The sequence below is a fragment of the Erinaceus europaeus genome, chromosome 2, assembly GCF_950295315.1.
Source record: "Erinaceus europaeus chromosome 2, mEriEur2.1, whole genome shotgun sequence".
Taxonomy (NCBI): Eukaryota; Metazoa; Chordata; class Mammalia; order Eulipotyphla; family Erinaceidae; genus Erinaceus; species Erinaceus europaeus.
This window is the reverse complement of record NC_080163.1, coordinates 31,109,406-31,131,966: the sequence shown is the minus strand read 5'-3', so window position 1 is coordinate 31,131,966 and position 22,561 is coordinate 31,109,406. Positions and strand designations below refer to the sequence as shown.

General features: G+C 36.7%; 1 protein-coding gene across 4 annotated transcripts in view; it reads right to left on the bottom strand.

The window, feature by feature from the left end:
* Nucleotides 1-22,561, bottom strand: part of CCDC192 (coiled-coil domain containing 192) — a 268,059-nt gene that overhangs the window by 185,499 nt on the left and 59,999 nt on the right. For 2 of the 4 annotated variants that reach the window (XM_060177542.1, XM_060177529.1), the window contains exon 3: nucleotides 11,825-11,932. The exons of 1 other annotated variant lie outside the window; for it this stretch is intronic. In XM_060177542.1, the coding sequence (XP_060033525.1) occupies nucleotides 11,825-11,908 (84 nt within the window). In that variant the 5' untranslated portion in view covers nucleotides 11,909-11,932. Of the gene's footprint in view, nucleotides 1-11,824; nucleotides 11,933-14,086; nucleotides 14,230-22,561 lie in introns of those variants that run through there. One more of the 4 variants, XM_060177550.1, reaches the window with a different exon arrangement.

Sequence of the window (22,561 nt, the reverse complement as noted above, 5' to 3'; positions counted from 1 at the left end):
AGAAGATTCCCATTCTCTGATGTTTTTCATTCATTTGAGTGCCTCACAAGGACACTGAAATTCTCTCTGGTCTCATCTTGTTTAAAAAAAAAAAATCAGTGTTCTTGAAGTGCAGATTCTGTAGGTGAGCTGACTCTGAGCTTCACTGCAGGAGCTTGGTACTTACTCTAGGCTCTAGGATACAGCCACTATACAAACAAATCCTAAATTCTAGCACATTCTTAGAGCACTTTCAAGAGGACAGCCTGCTAACAGACTTCCCTTGCTGGTATAACTTACACAGGTGGATTTCCACCCTGGAGCAGGAAATGCAAATAGCTGTTCTTCAGTTTTTCTCAGAGCTATCCTTTCTCTCAATCCCTGTTATTCTTTCTTTCTTTCTTTCTTTCTTTTTTTTTTTGATGAGTTTAGACTTTAGGAAACAAAAGACAGGCAGCTTCAGGAAATGTCCCCTGCTTGAATGAAGAAGGCAGCATTTTCCAAATGAATTTTAAAGCAGAAAGTGTTTGATCTCACCAGAAAGAATCACAGTTCAATCCACTACTTTAGAGTTTGTGTGGGTCCCAAAGACAATACAGATACTCATGATGGGAATAAAGAATAAGAGAATTGTGTGTGTGTGTGTGTGTGTGTGTGTGTGTGTGTGTGTGTGTGTCTAAAACTCCCTACACTCAAAGTCTCATGTTGGGGGAAAATATAATGGTAGCCAAGATCAGTGAAACTTTAGAATCTGTACCTAACTGTTGTGTTAAATAATTGTCACAATTTTAAGACCATTCTTTCTCAATCTACTCTCTCTCTGCTAGACTAGCTTCGCGGGCGGAGACAGATGACCAGAGACTCATGGCTGAGCTGTGCGCTGTGTCTCTTTATTCATGCAGAATGCAACACAATCTAAGCCATCTAAAAACTAAACTAAAACTCACAATCCTGTCCTTATATATACTTGCCAAGTAGGGTGTAAACAGGATGTGATGTAGACAGGGTGGAGAGAAAAGTGACTGGTGAAAGTCAGGGTGTGACAAGGAGAGGGGGCAGAGCAGGCAAGAATTCTACCACTGAACCACCAATGCCCTGGAGGGAGGGTGGTGCTTAGTTAACAGAGGTTTATGTAAATAGATCCCAGCTTTAAGTGGGATCAAACCAATGCAGGCATGCTGGTGCTTAGTTAACAGTGGTTATGTAAATAGAATACAGTGTTAAGCAGGGGGGATTAAACCAAATGAAACAGAAGGGGTTTTAGAAGCAGAATTAGAAGCATACCAACATCTCTCCACTATTTGTGCTCCCAACTTCTCCTGTAAGATGTCTGTCTTCAACATTCACTGAAACTTCTTCCACTACTGTCCTAACTTAATATCTTATACTTATTTTCACAACCCTCACCCACTCATATATCCATATGTTGAAACTACACTTCTGGTTTTGATAGTAATTTTAAATTCATAATATTTCATGCCTTTCCTTTCTAGAGTTGAGTTAGGGAGGAGAAGGTAGGGCCTGCTATCTGGTTCTATCTTCCATGACTATCAGAGTGTTTCATGCCTTGATTTCATTTACTAAGTCAAGGAAAAGTATCTAGAGGGATTGATCTCTTTTTTTTTTTTTCAATAAATTTACTCTGAGGTGGAAAAAAAAGAAAAAGATATCAGAGCACTGTTCTGTCATATGCAATGCCAGAAACAGAACTTGTGTCTTCATATACACATGGATTATGTTTATTTACCTCTCTGGTTTTGAGGGAGTTTAATTTTGTGAGTGCCAGAGATGACTGTGTTGAGAATTAATTATTAAACAGAGAGTAATATGTAGATTATATACAAAAATTAGGTTATAAATCAATCCCTATTTCTTCCTAAGGAACACACACACACACACACACACACACACGCAATTATTGAATATGATTGGGGGTAATTCATATTTGCTCTGTATTTTTTCTTTATATTCTGTAGTTTCATACTATCTTTTGCCCTACTCTACCCAAATTGGGATGTATACTTCTGTCCTCTCAAGGTCCCTTCTTATCTATTTCTCTACTTAGGTATTTTGTCAAAATCAAACAAATATTCAAACACACTGATAGTCATGGAAGGTAGAACCAGATAGCAGGCCCTACCTTTTCCTCCCTAACTCAATTCTAGAAAGGAAAGGCATGAAATATTATGAATTTAAAATTACTATCAAAACCAGAAGTGTAGTTTCAATATATGGATATATGAGTGGGTGAGGGTTGTGAAAATAAGTATAAGATATTAAGTTAGGACAGTAGTGGAAGAAGTTTCAGTGAATGTTGAAGACAGACATCTTACAGGAGAAATTAGGAGCACAAATAGTGGGGAGAGAGTATATTGAGAAAGAATGGTCTTAAAATTGTAACAATTATTTTTCTCTCTTGGTTTTATGGAAGTATGAATAAGGAACATGTTTACTGAGATGTTTCTTCCTATTAACTGAGGGAAACTGATGTCCTCCATCATTGATAGATGATGCCAGCAGCTAAGAGGAATCCTCTCTTTAGGGGTTTGCTTAGCATTTATTATCTTGTTTTAAAATAAAAACTGTTTGTTTTATTATCCTATTAATGTAGCAGTGGTTTCCTTAGTGACTCACAATCTGTTTTCTTTCTATGATATAGTATAGAGTCATTAGATCAATAGTTTGTGCAATTCACAAATTCATTCATTCTCAGATCTTTTTTATACTTTAAAAATTGATGATGATCTTTAAGGAACTTTTGTTTATGTAGGTTATATTTTCTTACATTTACAGTATTACAAATTGAAAAATATTAGCACTTTAAAATAACAAACTCAGAGTTTGATGATGTCTGCATATTTTAATTAAGTTTTTCAGAGCAAAACTTAGAACAGTGAAATTGTTCTACATGTTTTCAAATTTCCTTTATGTCCCACTTAATAGAGGACATCTGGAATCCCATACCTTCGCTGTTCAATCTCATGTGGCATCTGGAAAACTTCCTAGTCTGCTTGTGAAAGGATGGTAGTGAAATAGACCAATAATCCACTGGTATTAGTATGTTAACAGTCAGGAAGCTTCGAAGTTGGGTTTGAATTAGATAGAACTTGAGTTGACTTTATGAACCTTGTTGGAATTTTTAGTAGGATCAGGAAAAGTAACACTAATGGTGAAGCATTTGTTAATTTTTTGGCACACTAGGTACCTAAAGTCATGTCTCTAAGGAAAATGTGTAGAAATGTCAGTTAAGGGGATTGTAAGTCCACAAATACTTCCACAATTTGCAAAATGAAGATACAATTTTCCAGGACCTTTTGGAAAAATATATGAGCTAACATGCAGAATGCCTAGTTCACAGTATAAACTCAATTATTATTTATTGAATAAATAATTAAACAAAAGCCTATACCTAATTTACTAATTTATTTGTAGACATTAGATAAAATGAGATCTTCCTGTCCCAGAGGAAACATTATGAAGAAAATGTAGGTTAAGTTTATTCTATAAGAAACTTGTTCTTATCAGCAGAGTCATGTTTTATAAGGCCTTTTGCTTGGACTCAAAGTAGGAAGTCACATTTATTAGCACCCCATCAGTTATTTAAAACTGACCTCTGTTTGATCTTGACATTTACTAGCAAAAGGAAGTCTTTAGTTATGTAATAGGCCAGCAGTCCACACATCTAGCCTGCAACAACAGAAGCCCATTTGTCATTGTGCCTGACTTATTCAAAACAACACATTTCTTTTCTTTTTTTTTTCTGTTAAGATTTTATTTATTAGTGAGAAAGACAGGAGAGAGAGAGAAAGAGAAAGAGAAAGAATCAGACATCACTCTGGTACATGTGCTGCCGGTGATTGAACTCATGACCTATAGCTTGCAAGTCTAACCACTGCGCTACCTCCTGGACCACAACATATTTCTTTACCAGCTTGTATTTCTTCCCTTTACATTCTCTGACTCCCAATTCATGTCTCACAGCCAGTAACAGAATGAAGACTGACATCTATTTAGACAGGAAAGTGTGTGTGCCTATGTGTGTGTACATATGCAAACACACATACAGGCACATGTGTTTTAAGGAAGAATTTTCTGATGTAAAAATCAGTCAGAAATTTAATTGATTAATTATTTTTAAAAACTTCCCAACAACTAAGTTTCATGGCGATAAGGGAATTCACTCCAAGTCAAAAACATTCTTGTAATTTTATGGCATTAATATAGACTTTCAAATAGATTGGAAACAAAAACTCATTCACAAAAACTCATGATTTCAAACTGGCATTTCAAACACAATTTTTAAGCACTTGCAGAAATGAATACTCCTACCACAGACACATTATTTATTTCAAGTAAACTTGACATCAAGAGTTCTATTGTTACATTCAAACAATGAAAAATGAATGAGAACATTTTTGAGGGTAGTCTCAGCATGCATCAAATCATTTTTATTCACATTTTAAACATATATTCAGTATCAAAAATTTTGTTGGTGTTCCATATTTTTTCTGTTCCTAAACTTAAAGGAGATATAGATTGAACACTCAAATGAAAAAAAAAAAAAAGTGTAGGTAGCACATCTGGCAGAGAGCAAAGATTGCAATGTGCAAGGACCCCAGTGTAAGCCCCTTGCCCCAGGAAGATTCATGAGCAGTGTAACACAACTTCAGGTGTCTCTTTCTCTCTCTCCTTTTCTTTGATTTTAAAATTTATTTATTTATTTATTTTTGTTGCCCTTGTTGTTTTTTTATTGTTGTAGTTACTGTTTTTATTGATGTTGTTGTTGTTGAATAGGACAGAGAGAAATGGAGGCGGGGGGAGACAATGAGGAAGAGAGAAAGACAGCTGCAGACCTGCTTCACCGCCTGTGAAGCGACTCCCCTGCAGCTGGGGAGCCAGGGGATCGAATCCTTATGCTGGTCCTTGTGCTTTGCGCCACCTGCACTTAACCCGCTGCGCTACCCCCGGACTCCCTCTCTCTCCTTTTCTATCTCCCCCTTTCCGCTCAACTTCTCTCTATGTATATCCAAAATAAATTTTAAAAAAGAAGATACCATTCGACATCTTCATTAAAAGATTAATTTTGGAGTCTCCTTAGAAATAAAAGTAGTCAAACATAGTCCTTTGTTTTTTTATTTGCTAACTATACTAAGAGCTGAAGGTAAAAAGTTAACTATTATGAGTTAATTATTATGAGTCATTCAATTCCCAGTTACAGGTAAGAGAGGTTCACTGTGATTTTCAGGTTTAGAAAGTGTTGTGGCTGGGAGTTAGGCGCTAGCGCAGTAGCTTAAGTGCCGGTGGCGCAAAGCACAAGAACCAGCATAAGGATGCTAGTTCGAGCCTCTGGCCCTCCACCTTCAGGGGAGTCGCTTCACAAGCAGTGAAGCAGGTCTGCAGGTGTCTATCTTTCTCTCCCCTTGTCTGTCTTCCCCTCCTCTCTCTATTTCTCTCTGTCCTATCCAACAACAATGACATAAATAATAACTACCACAATAAGACAACAAGGGCAACAAAAGGGAATAAACAAATATTTTTTTAAAAAAGAGGAAAGTGTTGTGGCAAAGGACCCAGAAGTAAATCTTAGTTGCAGCTAAAAATATGTCGATTTCCAGTCAGTAGTACTCACTGAAAGCCAACTCTTATAGAATAGTGGGAAAAGAAATTTTTAAGAGTCCTACATCTACAAATGATTATTCTTTAGATTGTCATGAACATTCAGTGGGAAAATAGCAGCACTGTCAACAAATGGTGCTGAGGAAACTGAATATACACATGTGAAACTAGGGAACAAAGCACAAAGTGCAGCAGTATGGTTGAGGGGTTGGTTGAGAAATTGCTGAGAGAGTTGAGAAATTGGTTGAGAAAATGCTATTTACCAATCCATTTTCCACTTCTTAGTAAAAAAAAAAAATCCCATAATCTTGGGGTTGGCACTGGTTCCAGTTAGATATCCACACTTCTTAATTCCCATGCAAATAGGTGAAAAAAAGATAAGACTTCACTGAATAGTTTTTTTTTTTCCAAGAGAAATTAGAAGGAACCACTCAGCTAGTAGTTACCCATTCTTGTTTTCTGAAATGTGAGTATTTGCAGCTGTGATAGTTCAGCTGCTGACAGTTAGGATTCAGACCTGAAATGTTGACTGGTGGATACATTGTAGAACTTGAGGATGGATATGTAAATAGATGTACATATATGAGGGGACAAATTAAGGGACTGAAGACTGAAAAACTCCCATTCCTCTCCTGAGCTACCTGTGACCAGACTTTATATGAGTGAAAACATCTACAGTGTTTAGATTACTCTTATTTGGATTATCTGTTATGTGTAACTAAGAGTAAGCCTGACTGGGTCAGTGTACATCTGGGGTGTTAGCTCTGCATACTCAGCTTCTATTCAGAGCAAAAATCAAATGAAAGGAAGGCAGATATGATGCAGGAAGGAAAAGTTTAAACTTCTAAAGTTCCTTTACTAAGTAAGCTAAGAAATAGTAAAAGAGAAAGATGAATGTTGAAAAAGTCAAGTCTGGGGAGAATTTCTGCTAATGACTGGGCATCATTTAAACTACTCGTAAAATATGAGTATGCATATTTTTTATTTTTATTCATTTTAAAAATATTTTATTTATTTGATAGAGACAGAGAAATTGAGAGGGTGGGGAAGTGAGAGAGAGAGGGAGAGAGAGAGACACCTATAGCATTGCTTCACTAATTGCAAAGCTTTCCCCCTGGAGGTGGGGACTGGGGGCTAGAACTTGGGTCTTTGTCCGTGAACATGTGTGCTCAAACAGGTGAGCCACCATCTGATCCAATGATTTATTTTCATTATTTTCTATGAGAGAAAATAAATAAATAGCTCTGCTGATGGTAGAACTTAGGACACTGGGGTCTCAGGCATACCAATACTGTTCTCCAACATACTAAGCTATCCCTGCCCTTGGTAAAGAAATTTCTTACACAACACACACACACACACACACACACACACACACACACACACACACACACACACTCATGATATGACATGGATCATATAGTTCATTTTAACTACTAGTAGAAACGGAGATAAATCTACATTTATTGCACACCTAATAAGAGCCAGACATACTTTTCACTTAATTTTTAAAACAATTGATGAAACCAATATGCTTATCCCCTTCCATATACGACAGCAATAAGTCAGAAACATTAAATCAGTTTCCCAAGGTCATAAAACTAGTTAAGGAGTGAGGATGAAACAAAGCACCAACTCTCTTGGATCTGCTATGGAGAGCTTGAAACCAGGATTTCCTGATGAATGAGCCACTGGGTAAAGGGTGTCTCAGAGGAAGTATCTTGGGAGCTGATTTGCAGGGTCACTCTGCTCTGGGATTTCTCTAGATGAGTGCAGTGTTGTGAAGCTGGGTTTTCTTGGACTTTTTAGAATCTGTCTCAGCACAACAGCTGTAGTTTCTATTTGTGCGTAGTCATAAACCACAGCCCTCCTTTCTTTACCCCTGGTGACTAAAATTGTACTATGCAAAAACTGCTTATATGAGTTTCTCCAGAAATGTTTTTACTCTTAATAGTTTTCTTTCTCCTTAATTGTTTTTATTTTCTCCTATTCTCCTTCTTACCCTTTATTTACTACCTAGCTTCCTCGAATTTCCCTGCATTGGCCTTAATTACACAAACTACAATACAAAATACAATTTTCTTTTGCAAAACTTGATAATGTTTTGAATTACTTACCTGTGCTACCCAGTACAAGAGTTAGATTCCTATGACCCTTCTCATGCTAAGCAATTGAATTGCTGCAAATTTATTTCTTATAGTTTTAAATAGTCCAGATTATTAAGTCATATTTGAAAATTATCCTAATTATACATTTCTTTTATTTTGTTAATAATAGCATGACTTTACAGAAATAAAGAATTAATAAATAAATAAAGAAGGAAACAAAGAATTCTGTTTTCTATGTGACCTCACAGATGAAATGGCCAGTCTCCATGTTTCCTGAATAAATTTCATCTTCTTTTCTGTTTTTTTTTTCTCTCCAGGACTTCACTATTCTAGGGTGACTTTAAAAACAGGGAGAGAGAGACAGACAGAGAGAGAGAGAACAACTATACTGAAAACCAGGGGCTTGACCTAGGTCTTAGACCTGGTAAAGTTCATGTCTCCCCAAATAAGCTATTTCTGAGGCCTTGCCTTCTTTTTCATACTGAGCAACTGAGATCTTGCTGTAATAAGAGACCTTGAAAAGCTCAGTTTAAGTAAACAAAGATCAAAGCAGACAGAGATATGAGGTAGATGATAACCTCAAGCATTTAAGCTTTCTGTTAAGTTAATTCTCCATTCTCCGTACTATAAGAGGTATTAGGATAAATATAGGATCCAGTGATTGGCAGTACCAGGAGCTTACATTCATTAGTTCCAGCAAGACTCTGTCCTTGACATTTCCTCTGATCTCCTTACCCTTTTCTAGCCCACGACCCCAAGTTAACACATTTGACCAGTGCACTGCCAAGTAACTGATAGAATAAATGATTTCAGTTGCCAGTGAGGTCCGTTTAACAATCATAACATTCTATAACAAATCTTAAATTAGAAATACTTGAAAGAAGCCTTAATATTTTTATATGTTAAAGTACTGCTACACACGCACACGCACATGCACACTCGCAAATATCAATGTCTCTTTCTATAACACTTAGTGGAAAAACCTGCTAAGGAAGACAGTGGCACCCAGTGGACAAATGTTTGACTGTTTGAGCCAGGTAGTTTTAGGACATTTTCCTGTCTTAACCTTAAGAAATGTCAGTTGCTCTCTTTGTCTTTATCTACACCTTTTCCACCCTGTTTAAAAAATAGCTGCTGTACTTAATAATGGGGGAAGAGTTTGTTGTAGCTTTTATCTTTTCAAGAATAATGCTTAGTTAAAACATGAGAGAAAGCAAAAATCTAAGGGTTAAATCTGCTGAGAATATTAGTTGTATTTGATTAACCTGTTTGAACAGTAATAGTGGAGGCAGTCAGATGTAATAAAATGCTCAATTAATTAAAAATGAAATATTGAAAATGATGGTAATTTTTTACATGCCATTCTCTCCTTTTATTCAAACTAGAGCATATTTCTAATTGGGTTCACTTGGTTATGCAAATCTAGCAACTCCAAGGACAATACTTAAGAACATACACAGACCCTGCAATTCAGTACTATAAGTACTGTAAGTTATCTGGGAGCCATAGAAACACCCATTTTCATTCTTAAACTTTTCACAATTCTTCTGGCTATGAGCTCTTTGACTAGAAAAGCCCTGTCATACAGTTTTCTTTCTTTCTTTCTTTTCCTTTTTTTTTTAATTATTTATTTGAAAGAAAGGAGGAGAGAATAAGAACCAGACATCAATCTGGAACATGTGCTGCTGGGGATCAAACTCAGGACCTCATGCTTGAGAGTCCAGTGCCTTAGACACTGCACCACCTCCTGGACCACCACAATTTTCTTTTCAAAATACCTAACCAACATCTTATTCATGGTAGTGCAAAGACATTGAGAGAAAGTCAATTTCCATCTAATGTACTTAATATATCGATAGTGTAAGAAAATACATCTAATTGATGTTATGTAAGGGGACTGAATTTAGAATTTTAAATGCTTTTAGGGGATAAAAGTATTTTATAAAAAAAAGAGATGAGTACTTTTATACATTGAATTTTGTCTATTTAAATGAGATGCCATTAGTAGATATGAAATTATAAAATAAACTTTTATTTTCCTACTGCAACCTAATGCTAGCAGAGGTTCTCTCTTTTAACTAACCATTCAAAATACCTTCCAGCTTGGAAGCTGAAATTCTTAGCTTTTTGCTTTGAGTGGTATCTCATGTTCATCATTATATTTTTCATAGTGTATAATCTTTTCACAATTTGAGCATTTTGTTTGTTTTTTAGAGAATGATGTTATGGCAAGCTAGGATCATGGCATGAGACTAAGATGGAAACTTTGAGTTTGAGCCTTGGACAACACATTTTAATTTATTGATAGCCTGTAATCCCTTAAACCGGTCAGATTTAGTAAACAGATATATCTCCATGTCAGAGGTGTACTTTTTTTTTTACCAAGTTGAAATAGGAGTGTGTATGTGTGTGAGTCCTTTACATGTTATTAATTTTCTCATATCAGAAGGACCTTTCATCCTAGTTTTTACAAAAAATATTTCAAAATTCTAGTGCAACAAATTTTGGTGTATAGGTCTTTACTATAAAAAGTCTACAAATTTGACAACTTAAAAATTAAAAAAACTCAAAATACTTCAAATTAAACACTAAATCTAATAAAATGCTCAGCTTAGGACAGGAGAAACAGCTCATCTGGTAGAGGCTATGGCTTGTCCCAGTTCAAATCCTGAAATTGTGTGGAAGGGCCAAAACACTGGGGAAGCTTCAATTCTCTCTGTCTCTCTCTCTCTCTGTTTCTTTCTCCTCTCTCTCTCTCTGTCTCTCTCTCTCCCTTCCTAAATGAAAAAGTTATCCAGGGCATAGTGAAATCTTAATGAGGTTCTGGTGACACATAGATAAGATAGGATATATATATATATATATATATATATATATATATATATATTTCTTTTACTCTCACCAGGAGTGAACACTGTAGCTTTATGCTTCAAGAGACCCATACTCCAGGCAGCATTGCTTTCTAGGATCAGGGGAAAGGAGAAAAGCAACAATAGGATTTGCACTGTACACTGTACTGCTTGCAAAATGTAATCATATTAGGAAATGGTTTAGCAAGTCATTCTGTGAGCTGTGCTGATGCACACATACATGGTACTTCTGAGATTGGGGCCCTGCAATATAAATAATCTTCCATAGTGATCAGGCTGTACTCCACCTGACCCGATTTGATTTTTTAAAAATGTTTTTTATTTTTATTTTATTTTTAAATATATTTATTTATTTTCCATTTTGTTGCCCTTGTTGTTTTTCATTGTTGTTGTAGTTATTATTGTTATTGATGTCGTTGTTGTCAGATAGGACAGAGAGAAATGGAGAGAGGAGGGCAAGACAGAGAAGGGGAGAGAAAGACAGACACCTGCAGACCTGCTTCACCGCCTGTGGAGCAACTCCCCTGCAGGTGGGGAGCTGGGGACTTGAACTGAGTCCTCACTCTGGTCCTTGTGCTTCGTGCCACTTGTGCTTAACCCACTGCGCTACCGCCTGACTCCTGACCTGATTTGATTTTATGAGTTTCAAAATCTCACAAGGTAAGTCAGTATTTGAAAAACTCTCTTTACTCAGATAATGTGAGAAAATTAATCCGGTGTGGTTCCTATGGGCTTTATCCTGTTTATCCTGTTATAATGCAAATATATATTATTAGTAGTCAGGAAACCACTTAGAGGGTTTTTTGTGAATGAGCTGCCTAACTAATGAACTGTGGTGAATGAAAGTTAATGCTAGAAGTATTATATATATATTAAAGTAACTGTGGGGGCCGGGCAGTGTTGCACCTGGTTGAGTGCATGTGATTCCAGGTCCCTGGTCCCCACCTGCAGGGGGAAACCTTTGTGAGTGGTAAAGCAGTACTGCAGCTGTCTCTCTGTCTTTTTCCTTTTCTCTTTCTGTTTTCTTTTAATTTATGGCTGTCTCTATCCAATGAATAAAGATAGTAAAAAAGTAATTGTTGTCCTATGTGAAATGAATGAAACGCTGTGTGTGTGTATATGTGTATATAATATATATATATATATATATATATATATATATATATGAACAGATGTTAAATCCACATTTATATTTATACTTGCTCTACTGCTCCCTAAAAATAGACTTCCAAATCCAATGTCAAATATTACCTGTTCAGATAAGATTCTAGCCTTTTCTTCTGCGTCCTTCAGGCAAATCTCCAAGGCCTCAAATTGAGCCAAAGTAAACACCATTTGTCCAATGTCCAGGGGCTTTTTCTTTAAAATAATAATCAAGTATTACTTTGTGACATTTATAATTTCCATGAATTCTCAATTAACTTTATGGATTAAGAATAAGTCTAGTAAACTTATGCAAATCCTCTTCCTTTCTTCAACACAGAAATAGTGAAATGTTATAAAAAATATTACTTAAGTCTAAGTGGAGATTAAAAAGAATATCTTAAATTATTACAATCTTAATCTCTAGAAAATTGGACTAAAAAATTACCCAGCATTGGGATTTTATTTGTCTTCAGCATTTATTATTGATATACAAAGAGATTTTCTTTTTTTAAAGAAAATAATTTCTTTATTGGGGGGTTAATGGTTTACAGTCAACAGTAAAATACAATAGTTTGTACATGCATAACATTTCCCAGTTTTCCACATGACAATTCAACCCCCACAGAGGTTTTTTTTTTTAATTATTATTATTTTTTATTTACTTATAAAATAAAAATTAGAAAATATTAGACAAAACCATAGATTAAGAGGGGTAAAATTCCACACATTTCCCACCACCAGAGTTCCATATCTCATCCCCCCCATAGCTTTCCTATTCTTTATCTCTCTGGGAGCATGGACCCAGGGTCATTATGGGATAAAGAAGGTGGAAGGTCTGGCTTCTGTAATCATTTCTCCACGTAACATGGGTGTTTGTAGGTTGATCCATGCTCCCAGTTTATCCCTACTATTCCCTAGTGGAGCAGGGCTCTGAAGAGGCAGGGTTTCAAGGTACATTGGTAAGGCCATCTGTCTTGGGGAGTCAGGTTGGTATCATGGTAGCATCTGCAACTTGGTCTTTGGAACATGTATTCCTTTGCTTCCTCCTTTCTTGTGGGGCTCGGCTCAGTAGTTCTTGTAAGGTGGGGTTGATTGTGACAAATTCCTTTAGTTCTTGAATATTTGAGATAGTCTTTATTTCTCCCTCATATTTGAAGGATAATTTTGCAGGAGACAATATTCGTGACTGGAATTCCCTCTCCTTTAAAACTTTGAATATGCCATTCCACTCCTCCTTGCCTCTAGAGTTTGTGAAGAGAAATCTGATAAAAGTCCTATAGCTCTGCCTTTGTAACTTCTTTTCTTTCCCTAGCAGCCAGCAAGATTTTTTTTCCTTGTTGTTGACTTTTGATAGTTTTACAATTATGTGATAATGTGCCTTGACATTAGTCTTTTTGTATTTATGAATCTGAGTGATTGTTCTGCCTCTTGAATGAGAATGTTCTGAGGGTTTCCTAAGTGAGGGAAGTTCTCAACTAAAAATGCCTTTGGCCTTATCCTCTTCCTCAGATGTACCTATCTATCACTCTTATATTCAATCTTTTGAAGGAATCTGCATTTTCACAGAGAGTTGCTTCAGTCTTTCTGAACCATTCCTCTCCCTCATCTTTGAATTGAAAGAGTGGGCTTGCCATATCTTCTAGATTGGAGATTATTTCTTCTGAATATATGAATCTACTTCCTAAGCCTTCTATCTGGGTGTGTCTTTTAATCCCTGGAGTTCAGTTTGAAAATTTTCTTTCATGCTTTCTAACTGCTTAGTGAGTTCTGACTGCAGTTCTTCTAACATAGGAAGATTCTCCTCTCGTGTGTTTTAATTACATAGTAAAACGCTCCTTTAATTCTTGCCTAAATTCTTGGAGAGTCCTCATAATGAGCTTTCTGTAGTCTCTGAGAGTCTCTCTATAACTGTAATTCCTTGGATTTCCTGTTTCATTTCTGTCTGGCTGATACAGCATGGCTGGCTGTTTAGTTCTGTTTCTCTGCTTACACACTTTTTGTGCTAGTAACTGATGGCCAGCAGATAGTGCTGTTGTGGTCTCTAGGTTTCTCTTGTTTGTATGAGCTGTGGCAGCTGGGATGGGATGGGGTAGTGGTTGCTTTGGGCTGTCTTGTGTTCACAAATGCCGTTTTATGTTTTGTCCTTGCCTTAAACTCAGAAGACTAAATGCCCCCTGAGTCAAAGACTGAGATGCTTTAAGTCCCTTTCTCTTTCTTCGGAACTAGGAACAATGTTACTTGCTTGCTGTGCTTAAAGTGAAATCGCCAAAATGGCGCAGCTCAGAGCCCATACCACCCAGAGCTGATTTGACTTTGCTGTTCTTCAACCCATGCCCCTTTTTGCCCCAACTACATACGAGCACCCACCTTAGGCTGCAACTTTCAGCTGTAGATTATGACTTCAGTTGTAACTCTTGTATTTATTTGTTGTTTTGGGAGGAGAGGCAATTCAGATCCCAGTTATTCCTTGGCCATGCCTCCAGGACTCCCCAGAGATATTTCCTTCAAGAGGCTAGGACCAAAATTTCACAGGCCTATGGAATATTGCCCAGAAGACATTTTTAACATTGAGGAATAGCACTGTTAAACTCATAGAAGCTCTTGTTCCTCTGTTTGCCCCCTTCTTATTATAAATTCCATTAGAACAAAGATAACACATGGTTTAGAATGAAATATTCCCAAAATATATTGACACAATCAGCAGATGTGTGAGAACTTCATCTTTTAGAATTGTTCTATTGAGAGTTTCTCTTTCTAATAAGCAAAAAGTATAGTATGAAAGACTGACATGAAGATACGTTTCTTGCTGGAACTACAGTACTTACTTGGCTATATGATAATAATAGGTAATTACACAGCAATATAAAAAGGAAAAAGCCTATATGTACTAAGATAGTGACCTCTCTATAGGCTCCATGTATGTGTCCTGTTTCCTGTAAACAGCCAGGCTACTGCAGCTGCTTCCAATTAACCCTAAAAGGGATAGACTATTCTTGCAAATTTGAAAAGAATACAACTAAAAACAAAACAAAACAAAAAACTGCTGCTTTGCTTTCTCTCTTTGAAACCTACTAATTTCACACATGGCGCATTTCCTGGTGATACAATAGAGCCACCTGGTGGTAAATAGAATAAATAATAAAAATAAATCGTTCATTTAGCTCTTTTGATTATTGGGACAATACCCTGAACCTTAGGGCTCTGCCATAGGCCTCTGATATAAACAAAACTCCATGAGATGAAATACAAAGAAATGTTGCAGCATCTTAAAACTAGCCTGATGACTAAGTATAGTTCTGATACAAGTGGCTGCATGATTCCCCTTCAAAGTTGCCCTTTTAAAAATGGAGTCAGGCGATAGTGCAGTAGGTTAAGTGCAGGTAGTGCAATGCACAAGAACTGACATAAGGATCCCGGTTCGAGCCCACCTGCAGGGGAGTCGCTTCACAGGCGGTGAAGCAGGTCTGCGGGTGTCTATCTTTCTCTCCCCCTCTCTGTCTTCCCCTCCTCTCTCCATTTCTCTCTGCCCTATCCAACAACAAAATCAATAACAATAATAATAATTATAGCAATAAGACAACAAGGGCAACAAAAGGGAATAAATAAATAAATATTTAAAAAATGAATACCTTGGGCAAGAACAGTGATTTTTCAGTATTCCATAAAGTTACCAATAATATAAGAAATTAATCCTCAAAACACAATTCTTGTGTATTTACACTTGAGGATTATTCATACTACATACTGTTTTAGGAAGAGAAAACTGTCAACATTATTGGGAATCTCTGGTATAAACTGCCATTATTAGATCAATCTTGTGTTTAGTTTCAAGAGGAAATTTGATAAGAACTGGTAAATAGAGTTAGAACGATCAGCTGTATTATTTCTCTTATTCTTTAAACAACTCCATTTCCCTAGCCAAGAAAGACAACTGTTTCCAGTAAGACAAAAACATTGTAAGTAAAAGCCAAATAAAACAGACTTGACTGAAGACTGTTATTAAACAACATAGAACTTTTTGTTCAGGTATAGTTAAGAAATCCTCATGTGTTGTAGAACAGGGAAATTCTTGAACACATTGTGAAGAATGAAAACCCTATCTTAGGGGCCAGGCAGTGATGTGCCTGGTTAAGCACACACATTAAAGCATGCAAGGACCCAGGTTCTAGCCTTTGGTCCCCACCTGTAGGGGGAAAGCTTCCCAAGCAGTGAAGCTGGGCTACAGGTTTCTCTCTGTCTCTCTCCTTTTCTATCTTCCCTTTCCTTTCAATTTCTGTTTCTATCCAATAAAGATTAAAAAATAAATAAATAAAATGCTGTCTTCTACTCATTTGCCTCAGTTGCTAAATATTATCCACTGCTCTTTGATTTGCCTTTTTATCCTTCCCCGTCAAAGATTGGAGCCATCAGTATATCTATTGTAAAGTTAATGTGACTTGTACAAGGCCAAGTATTTCCTATAGCTTGTGTGAGAGCAAGCACTTTCTAATAGGAGGTAACCTCCATTAGTCAAGAAAAGAAATTAAAATTGTCAAGAACAGTTCAAGAAGCCAGTGAATACATAAGGCTATAGGTCTGGGTAATAGGTTTGTGGTTTCAAGAACCCTAAGACATTTAGAGAAATAAAGCTACATATAGTTAGTCATTGTTGTAAAAATCTGCCCTTAAGTAATGACAGAATAGCAGTTAAGTGGGACATAAACATTAAGTTCATTCTGCTTCAGGCATGTATGGACACACCTTACATAAGCAATTTACTTTTATTATCAACATGAAACTATCTTTTCAATAAACTAAATTATGAGTGCATTATATGAATCAAAACCCTGCTATGTAGAATCACATGTTGAAAATAAACTATATACTCATGTTTAGGATAGACTTTATTGTCGGGCCTTAAAGCCAGCCTCCCCTGCTCTGCTCCATGCTCCATTGCTGACACTATGGTCTATTTACATAATCATTGTTTTGCCTGAAAGATCCCCACCACATTATCCACTCAGGGTACTGCTAATTCAATTAAAACCATTGCAACAGCTGCTAAGGTGGCTTCCACCTTCCCAGCATGCCTTTTGCCTCTCTCCACCCCCTTTCCTAGCCATTTCTGTTTCTGACTTGCCACTTCCGGTTTTTTACCCTATAAAGCCCACTGCTGTTCCAGTTTCACTCTCTCTCTCTCTTCGTGTCCTGACCTGGAGAAGTGCTGGCATGCATAGTGGGGGGCAGCCATTTTGCTAGCTTTATGTGACCTAAACCCATTTCATTCCCACCCAACTCTGGGGCATCCACATCAATAAAGAATTGTATTACCACGCCACCACGAGTTCCTAGTCTCTCTCTCTCCCTGCGGCGAAGCTAGCCTGGCACTTTATGCCTATGGATTTTCAAATAGTAAATTTACAGTACTTTAATAATTTTAGTTATTTGTTTTGGATAGAGGCAGAGAGGTGAAAGGGAAAGAGGGGAGAGGGAGAGAGACTCACTGCAGTTTCAATGTTCCTGAAACTTCCCTCTGAAGATGGGGATGGGGGCTTGAACCCAGGTCCTTGTACACTGTAATGTGTATGTTCAACCAGGGGTGCTACCTTCAATAATTTCAGTTTTTAATTTCTGCTTTTTGTCTTAAAAATTCTATTTAAATATCAAGTTAAGGATATGCAGCCAAAATTACCAAGCCGATCAAAATAAATACTATAGACTACTAAAAATTCAAAAGGGGCTGGGGAGAGAGCATTATGCTATCTTTATGCATATGGCTTTCATGACTGAGACATCAAAAGTTCCATGTTTAATCCCTAGTACCACAATAAGCCAAAGCTCTAATAAAACACAGACAAAACCATCAGGAATTACTAAAAATCCAATAAACTATTTAGTTTTTGTAAAGACAATAGACAGTTGTGCATGTGATTAAAGTTGATAGTCTATTAATGTAGAAACCCTACACAAAGTTGTTAAGGGAATTTCTTTTTGGCTGTAGAGATTTCTCATTTGAGAATCTCAAAGAAAACATTTTATTCCTAATGTAGAGTTTCTTAATTTCTGTAACTAATCTTGGTATCTTTCCATTGCCCTCTTCCTTAAATTTTGGTTAATATTTCTTTGTCTTATAATGATATATCTCTCTGTCTCGCTTTCTTTCTCTCCATCAGGGTTATTCCTGGGGATTTGTGCCTTCATGAGGAATCTACCACTTCCACAGATAACTTTTCTCTCTCCCTCTCTTAATTTTTTGATAGAAATTGAGAGGGGAAGGGGGAAACAGGGAGGAAAGAGAAGAAAGACACCCTCAAGTCTGCTTCACAACTCATGAAACTTGCCCCCTGAAAGTGGGGATCAGGGACTTGAGCCCACGTCCTTATGCATAGTAATGTGTGCACTCTACCTGATGGTTGTTCCAAACTTGTACACTTTTTGAACTCCCATGTGACACTTATTAAAGCTCCTGGTTACAGAGAACAGATAGGACTTCATTGAACAGAAATAGAAATAGAAATGCAGTGAGTGCTTGTTGCTTGATTGAAGGCTCAACAGTTAAGGGAGGTGGTTAATTCAGAATGAAACCATCTTTGATGCTGAGTCTGTAACAATGACTTCCTTGAGGAATATTTTCTGTGCATCTAACCTGGAACTGTGATAGGTGCTTTACTTTCCTTTGGCTAAATCCTCAAGACAGAAATTGCTGGATTATAGGTTAGGTCTATTCCTAGTGTTCTGTGAAATCTCTAGACAGTTTTCCACAAAAGTTGAACCAATGTACACTCTCATCACAGTGAAGAAGTGTTCCATTTTCCCTATATCCTCTCCAACATTTGTTGTTGTAGTCTTTCTAATGCATGACATTCTCACAGATGTAAAGTGTATACTGTTACATTTCATAAAAAATAAATCAGACCACAGCAGTGGAAATTACATTAAGCATGCAGTTTTCCATTAGACATCCTTGAGATCTGAGTGAAGCAATACAATAAAAGAAAAATTTACAAAGTTAGTTAGAGCTCCTGTATAGTAGTCACTATTACCTTTAATGTTATCATTTTACATGAACACATTGTACTTGTGAGAAGGCAAAAAATAACTTGAGAATATTGTTATTAACTGAATTACTTTATTTGGCTTTCGTACATTTTTCCTCCTGTTAGCAAGCAAACATTGCAGGCTCCATCTTGCTTTCTTCATACATAGATGTATTTCTTATATCACCTTATTTCCTATGTAAGAGTTTGTTCCATAGGAAAGGTGTTTATTAACAATATAGGAGCCTGTTCTTTGCTTTGTCTCCTAATTTCAGGGGAAAAAATTAGAAGATTGAAATTTAGGGAGGCATTGTTCAAAGATGTTATCTCAGACTTTTGGATTTATAAGTTCTGATATTTAATGACTGTATCTCAGGGCCTACATGGGGCATGACTATCAAACTCTGTGCATCATTTCTGCACGATCAGAGCCCCTTGCAGCAGCTGGAAATTTGTGTAAATATTCAGTCAGATGACAGTGTGGTAGAACCCCAACTTCCACTAATCCACTGATTTATAAGCCCTGAACTTTATCTTCATCTGAAATTAAGATCATTTTCTGAGACATGAGTCTGCCACCGTCTTATGTTTTATAGCACCTGCCAGGAAATTATTTTTTTTTCTTTTTTTTAATATTTATTCCCTTTTGTTGTCCTTGTTTTGTTATTGTTGTTGTTATTCATGTTGTCGTTGTTGGATCGGACAGAGAGAAATGGAGAGAGGAGAAGAAGACAGAAAGGGGAAGAGAAAGACACCTGAAGATCTGCTTCACTGCCTGTGAAGCGACCCCCCTGCAGGTGGGGAGCCTGGGGCTCTCACAGAGAACCTTGTGCTGGTCCTTGCACTTTGTGCCATATGTGCTTAACCTGCTGTGCTACCGTTGGACTCCCGGTAATTAATTTTCTTTATACAAACACTTGCCTCTTGATTACTTGAGGTATTAAGCAGAGAGAATCCAACCTTCCTTTTTGATAATACACTATTATCTTTTGGCTATTCCAGGTTTCAATTTTGGATACAGCAATTCATTTTGTTAATGTGAATCATTGGTTTCCTTTGATCTGTAATAGTTTCTCTGTATTATTTTTGTGACTTTGGCAGTTTTCAATACTGTATTGGTCTGATATCTTCTCATTATACTGAGATTATGAATTTTGGGGCAAGAGTATCACATAAGTAGTGTGATTTTTTTCATGCATCATATTAGGTAGCACATGATACTGATTTATTTAACCTTTATATTAATTCTGATCATTTTGTTAATGTAGTATCTATCAGTTTTCCCTACCTTCTTTTCAATTTAACCATTTCATTTCTTTTTTGGAAACTACTACACATTAAGAATTTAAGTTTTGCTGTACTTCTACAGGGGGGTATCTACCTATATTGTCTGAGACTCTTCTATAAAAATATTTACCTTTATTTCCACTTATTAAATTATTTATATTAAATTGTGCAATTTAAAACAAAGTTAACATATTAAATATGTGCATCTGTGATTGCAGGGAGATAAATGAAGAGATATTTACAAAGATGTGAGCAAAGCTCATGGCAGTAACAACGTAAGATGGTGAGGCCAACCCTAGAAGCAATGCTCCCTCTTGCCTTACCTTGATCTGAAGAGACAGAAAGAGAAGAAAATGAAGAAATTTTATATGATATAAAAGTAGAAATAGTGCTTGGGGAGAGAACCATCCTTATTAACTTAGAACTTGGAAGAGTAGTATAGCCACTTGTGCACTAGTGGCAGGGAGAAGTAGAATAGACCAGTAGGATTAACATCCTGGCCTCCTCTTCCCCGACCCTCTTGCTATTCTGTTTGTATCTCCCTGGGTCTGAACTAAACAAGAAGAGGACAAGAGAACTTTCAAAACAAGTGCAGAGAAATCAGCTTCCCTAGAAAAGGGCACCAGATGGAAGTATAGGGAGTGGGCCTAGTCTCAGGACAGTGGGGTTTCATTATCTCACTGGTTCTTCAATGCCACTGTTGAAATGCCATAACATTTTTACAAGTCAGCAAGAAAAGAATGAGAGAAAGATGTTAAAAGGAACACTGAATTTTTCCTGCAGCCATTTTTCCCCATTTAGAGGTTTGTTCTTTATTCTGAGATTGTGATCGTTGTACATGTTTTAGAATTAACACAATGTCTCTTCAGCAAATGATAGTGACATTAAATGGAAATCATTGCAATATTTTCTCCTAAAAAGGTGGCAATATTAATAGGGAAAAATCTCAATTATTTGGGGGATCCGGGATTCTTGCTGATTTATAAAAAACATGTAGAGATCGTCCATCTAAGTTATCTCTGTTAAATTTTGAATTGATATTTTATCAGATAGTCTTTCTAGATCTATGGCCTCTGAATTCCCCTGGACCATGTCCAAAATAGACACAAATTCAGCTGTGCTTTAACAAGATTCCAAGTACTATTTTTCTAGAAAACAAAAACACATTTTTGAAAGTCAGCTTTTTATGAGGTGAAAAATTTAATTCCTTTTTAACTTTTATTTTCTCTCTCTCTCCCTCTCTTTTTTTTTTTTTTGCCTCCAGGGTTATTGCTGGGGCTTGGTGCCTGGACTATGTATGAATCCACTGCTCCTGGAGGCCATTCCCCCCCCTTTTGTTGCCCTTGTTGTTTATCGTTGTTATTATTATTATTGTTGTTGTTATTACTGTAGATGTTGTTGGATAGGACAGAAAGAAATTGAGAGAAGATGGGAAGACAGAGGGGGAGAGAAAGATACCTGCAGACTTGCTTCACCACCCGTGATTTCATTATGTTTTATTTGTATTATTTTTTGCCTCCTGGGTTATTGCTGGGGCTCCGTGCCTGCGCTACCAGTCCAATGCTTCACCACCCGTGATTTCATTATGTTTTATTTTCATTATTTTTTGCCTCCTGGGTTATTGCTGGGGCTCGGTGCCTGCACTACGAATCCAATGCTCCTGGAGGCTATTTTTCACCCTTTTGTTGCCCTGGTATTTATCGTTGTTATTGTTATTATTGTTGTTGCTGTCGTTGTTGTTGGATAGGAAAGAGAAAAATCGAGAGTGGATGGGAAGACAGAGACGGGAAAGAAAGATAGACACCTGCAGACCTGCTTCACTGTTTATGATGTGACTCTCCTGCAGATGGGGAGCGAGGGTCTCGAAACAGGATCTTTATGCCAGTCCTTGTGCTTTGCACCATGTGCGCTTAACCCGTTTGGCTACCAGCCGCCCTCCCTCCCTTTTTAACTTCTTTAGTATCACTGATGGCATAAAGATAAAGGCATTGGAAACGCATTGTAAAAATGATTGCTGGCAAAGAAGTTGAAGAGAGTTAACCAGGTGACATTTGATTAGCTTCATAAATAACTTTAAATAATGTACTATGCAAACTCTCATTTGGCCAGCTCATTTTAATTCAGTTCAAAACAATTCAGTTCACTTATGTCCAAAAATATTAATTGAGTTCTCTATGTTTGCTGGGTACTGTGTGAACAATGGAGCAATAAGTGTAAACATTCACGATTAGTACTCTCAGCAGAATTCTCAACATAGACTTTTCAATACAACATTTCTGGGATTTAGTTTCATATAAAATCAAAAATATATCAAAAGTTTGGTAGTTGATTTAAAACATTTTATGTTCAATTCATAATATTATGTCTTTTGTGAGTTTGTTACTTTGTCTTTGATAAGAATTCTGGTGTCTGTTACAAGGAGGTAAGAGATAGTCCTAACCTCTTTTCAAATATTACAGATCTAGTTCAAGTAACATTGCTTAATAAGTTCATAGAGACACATACAAATTAAGAAAAAAAAACTAGTATATAGAATATA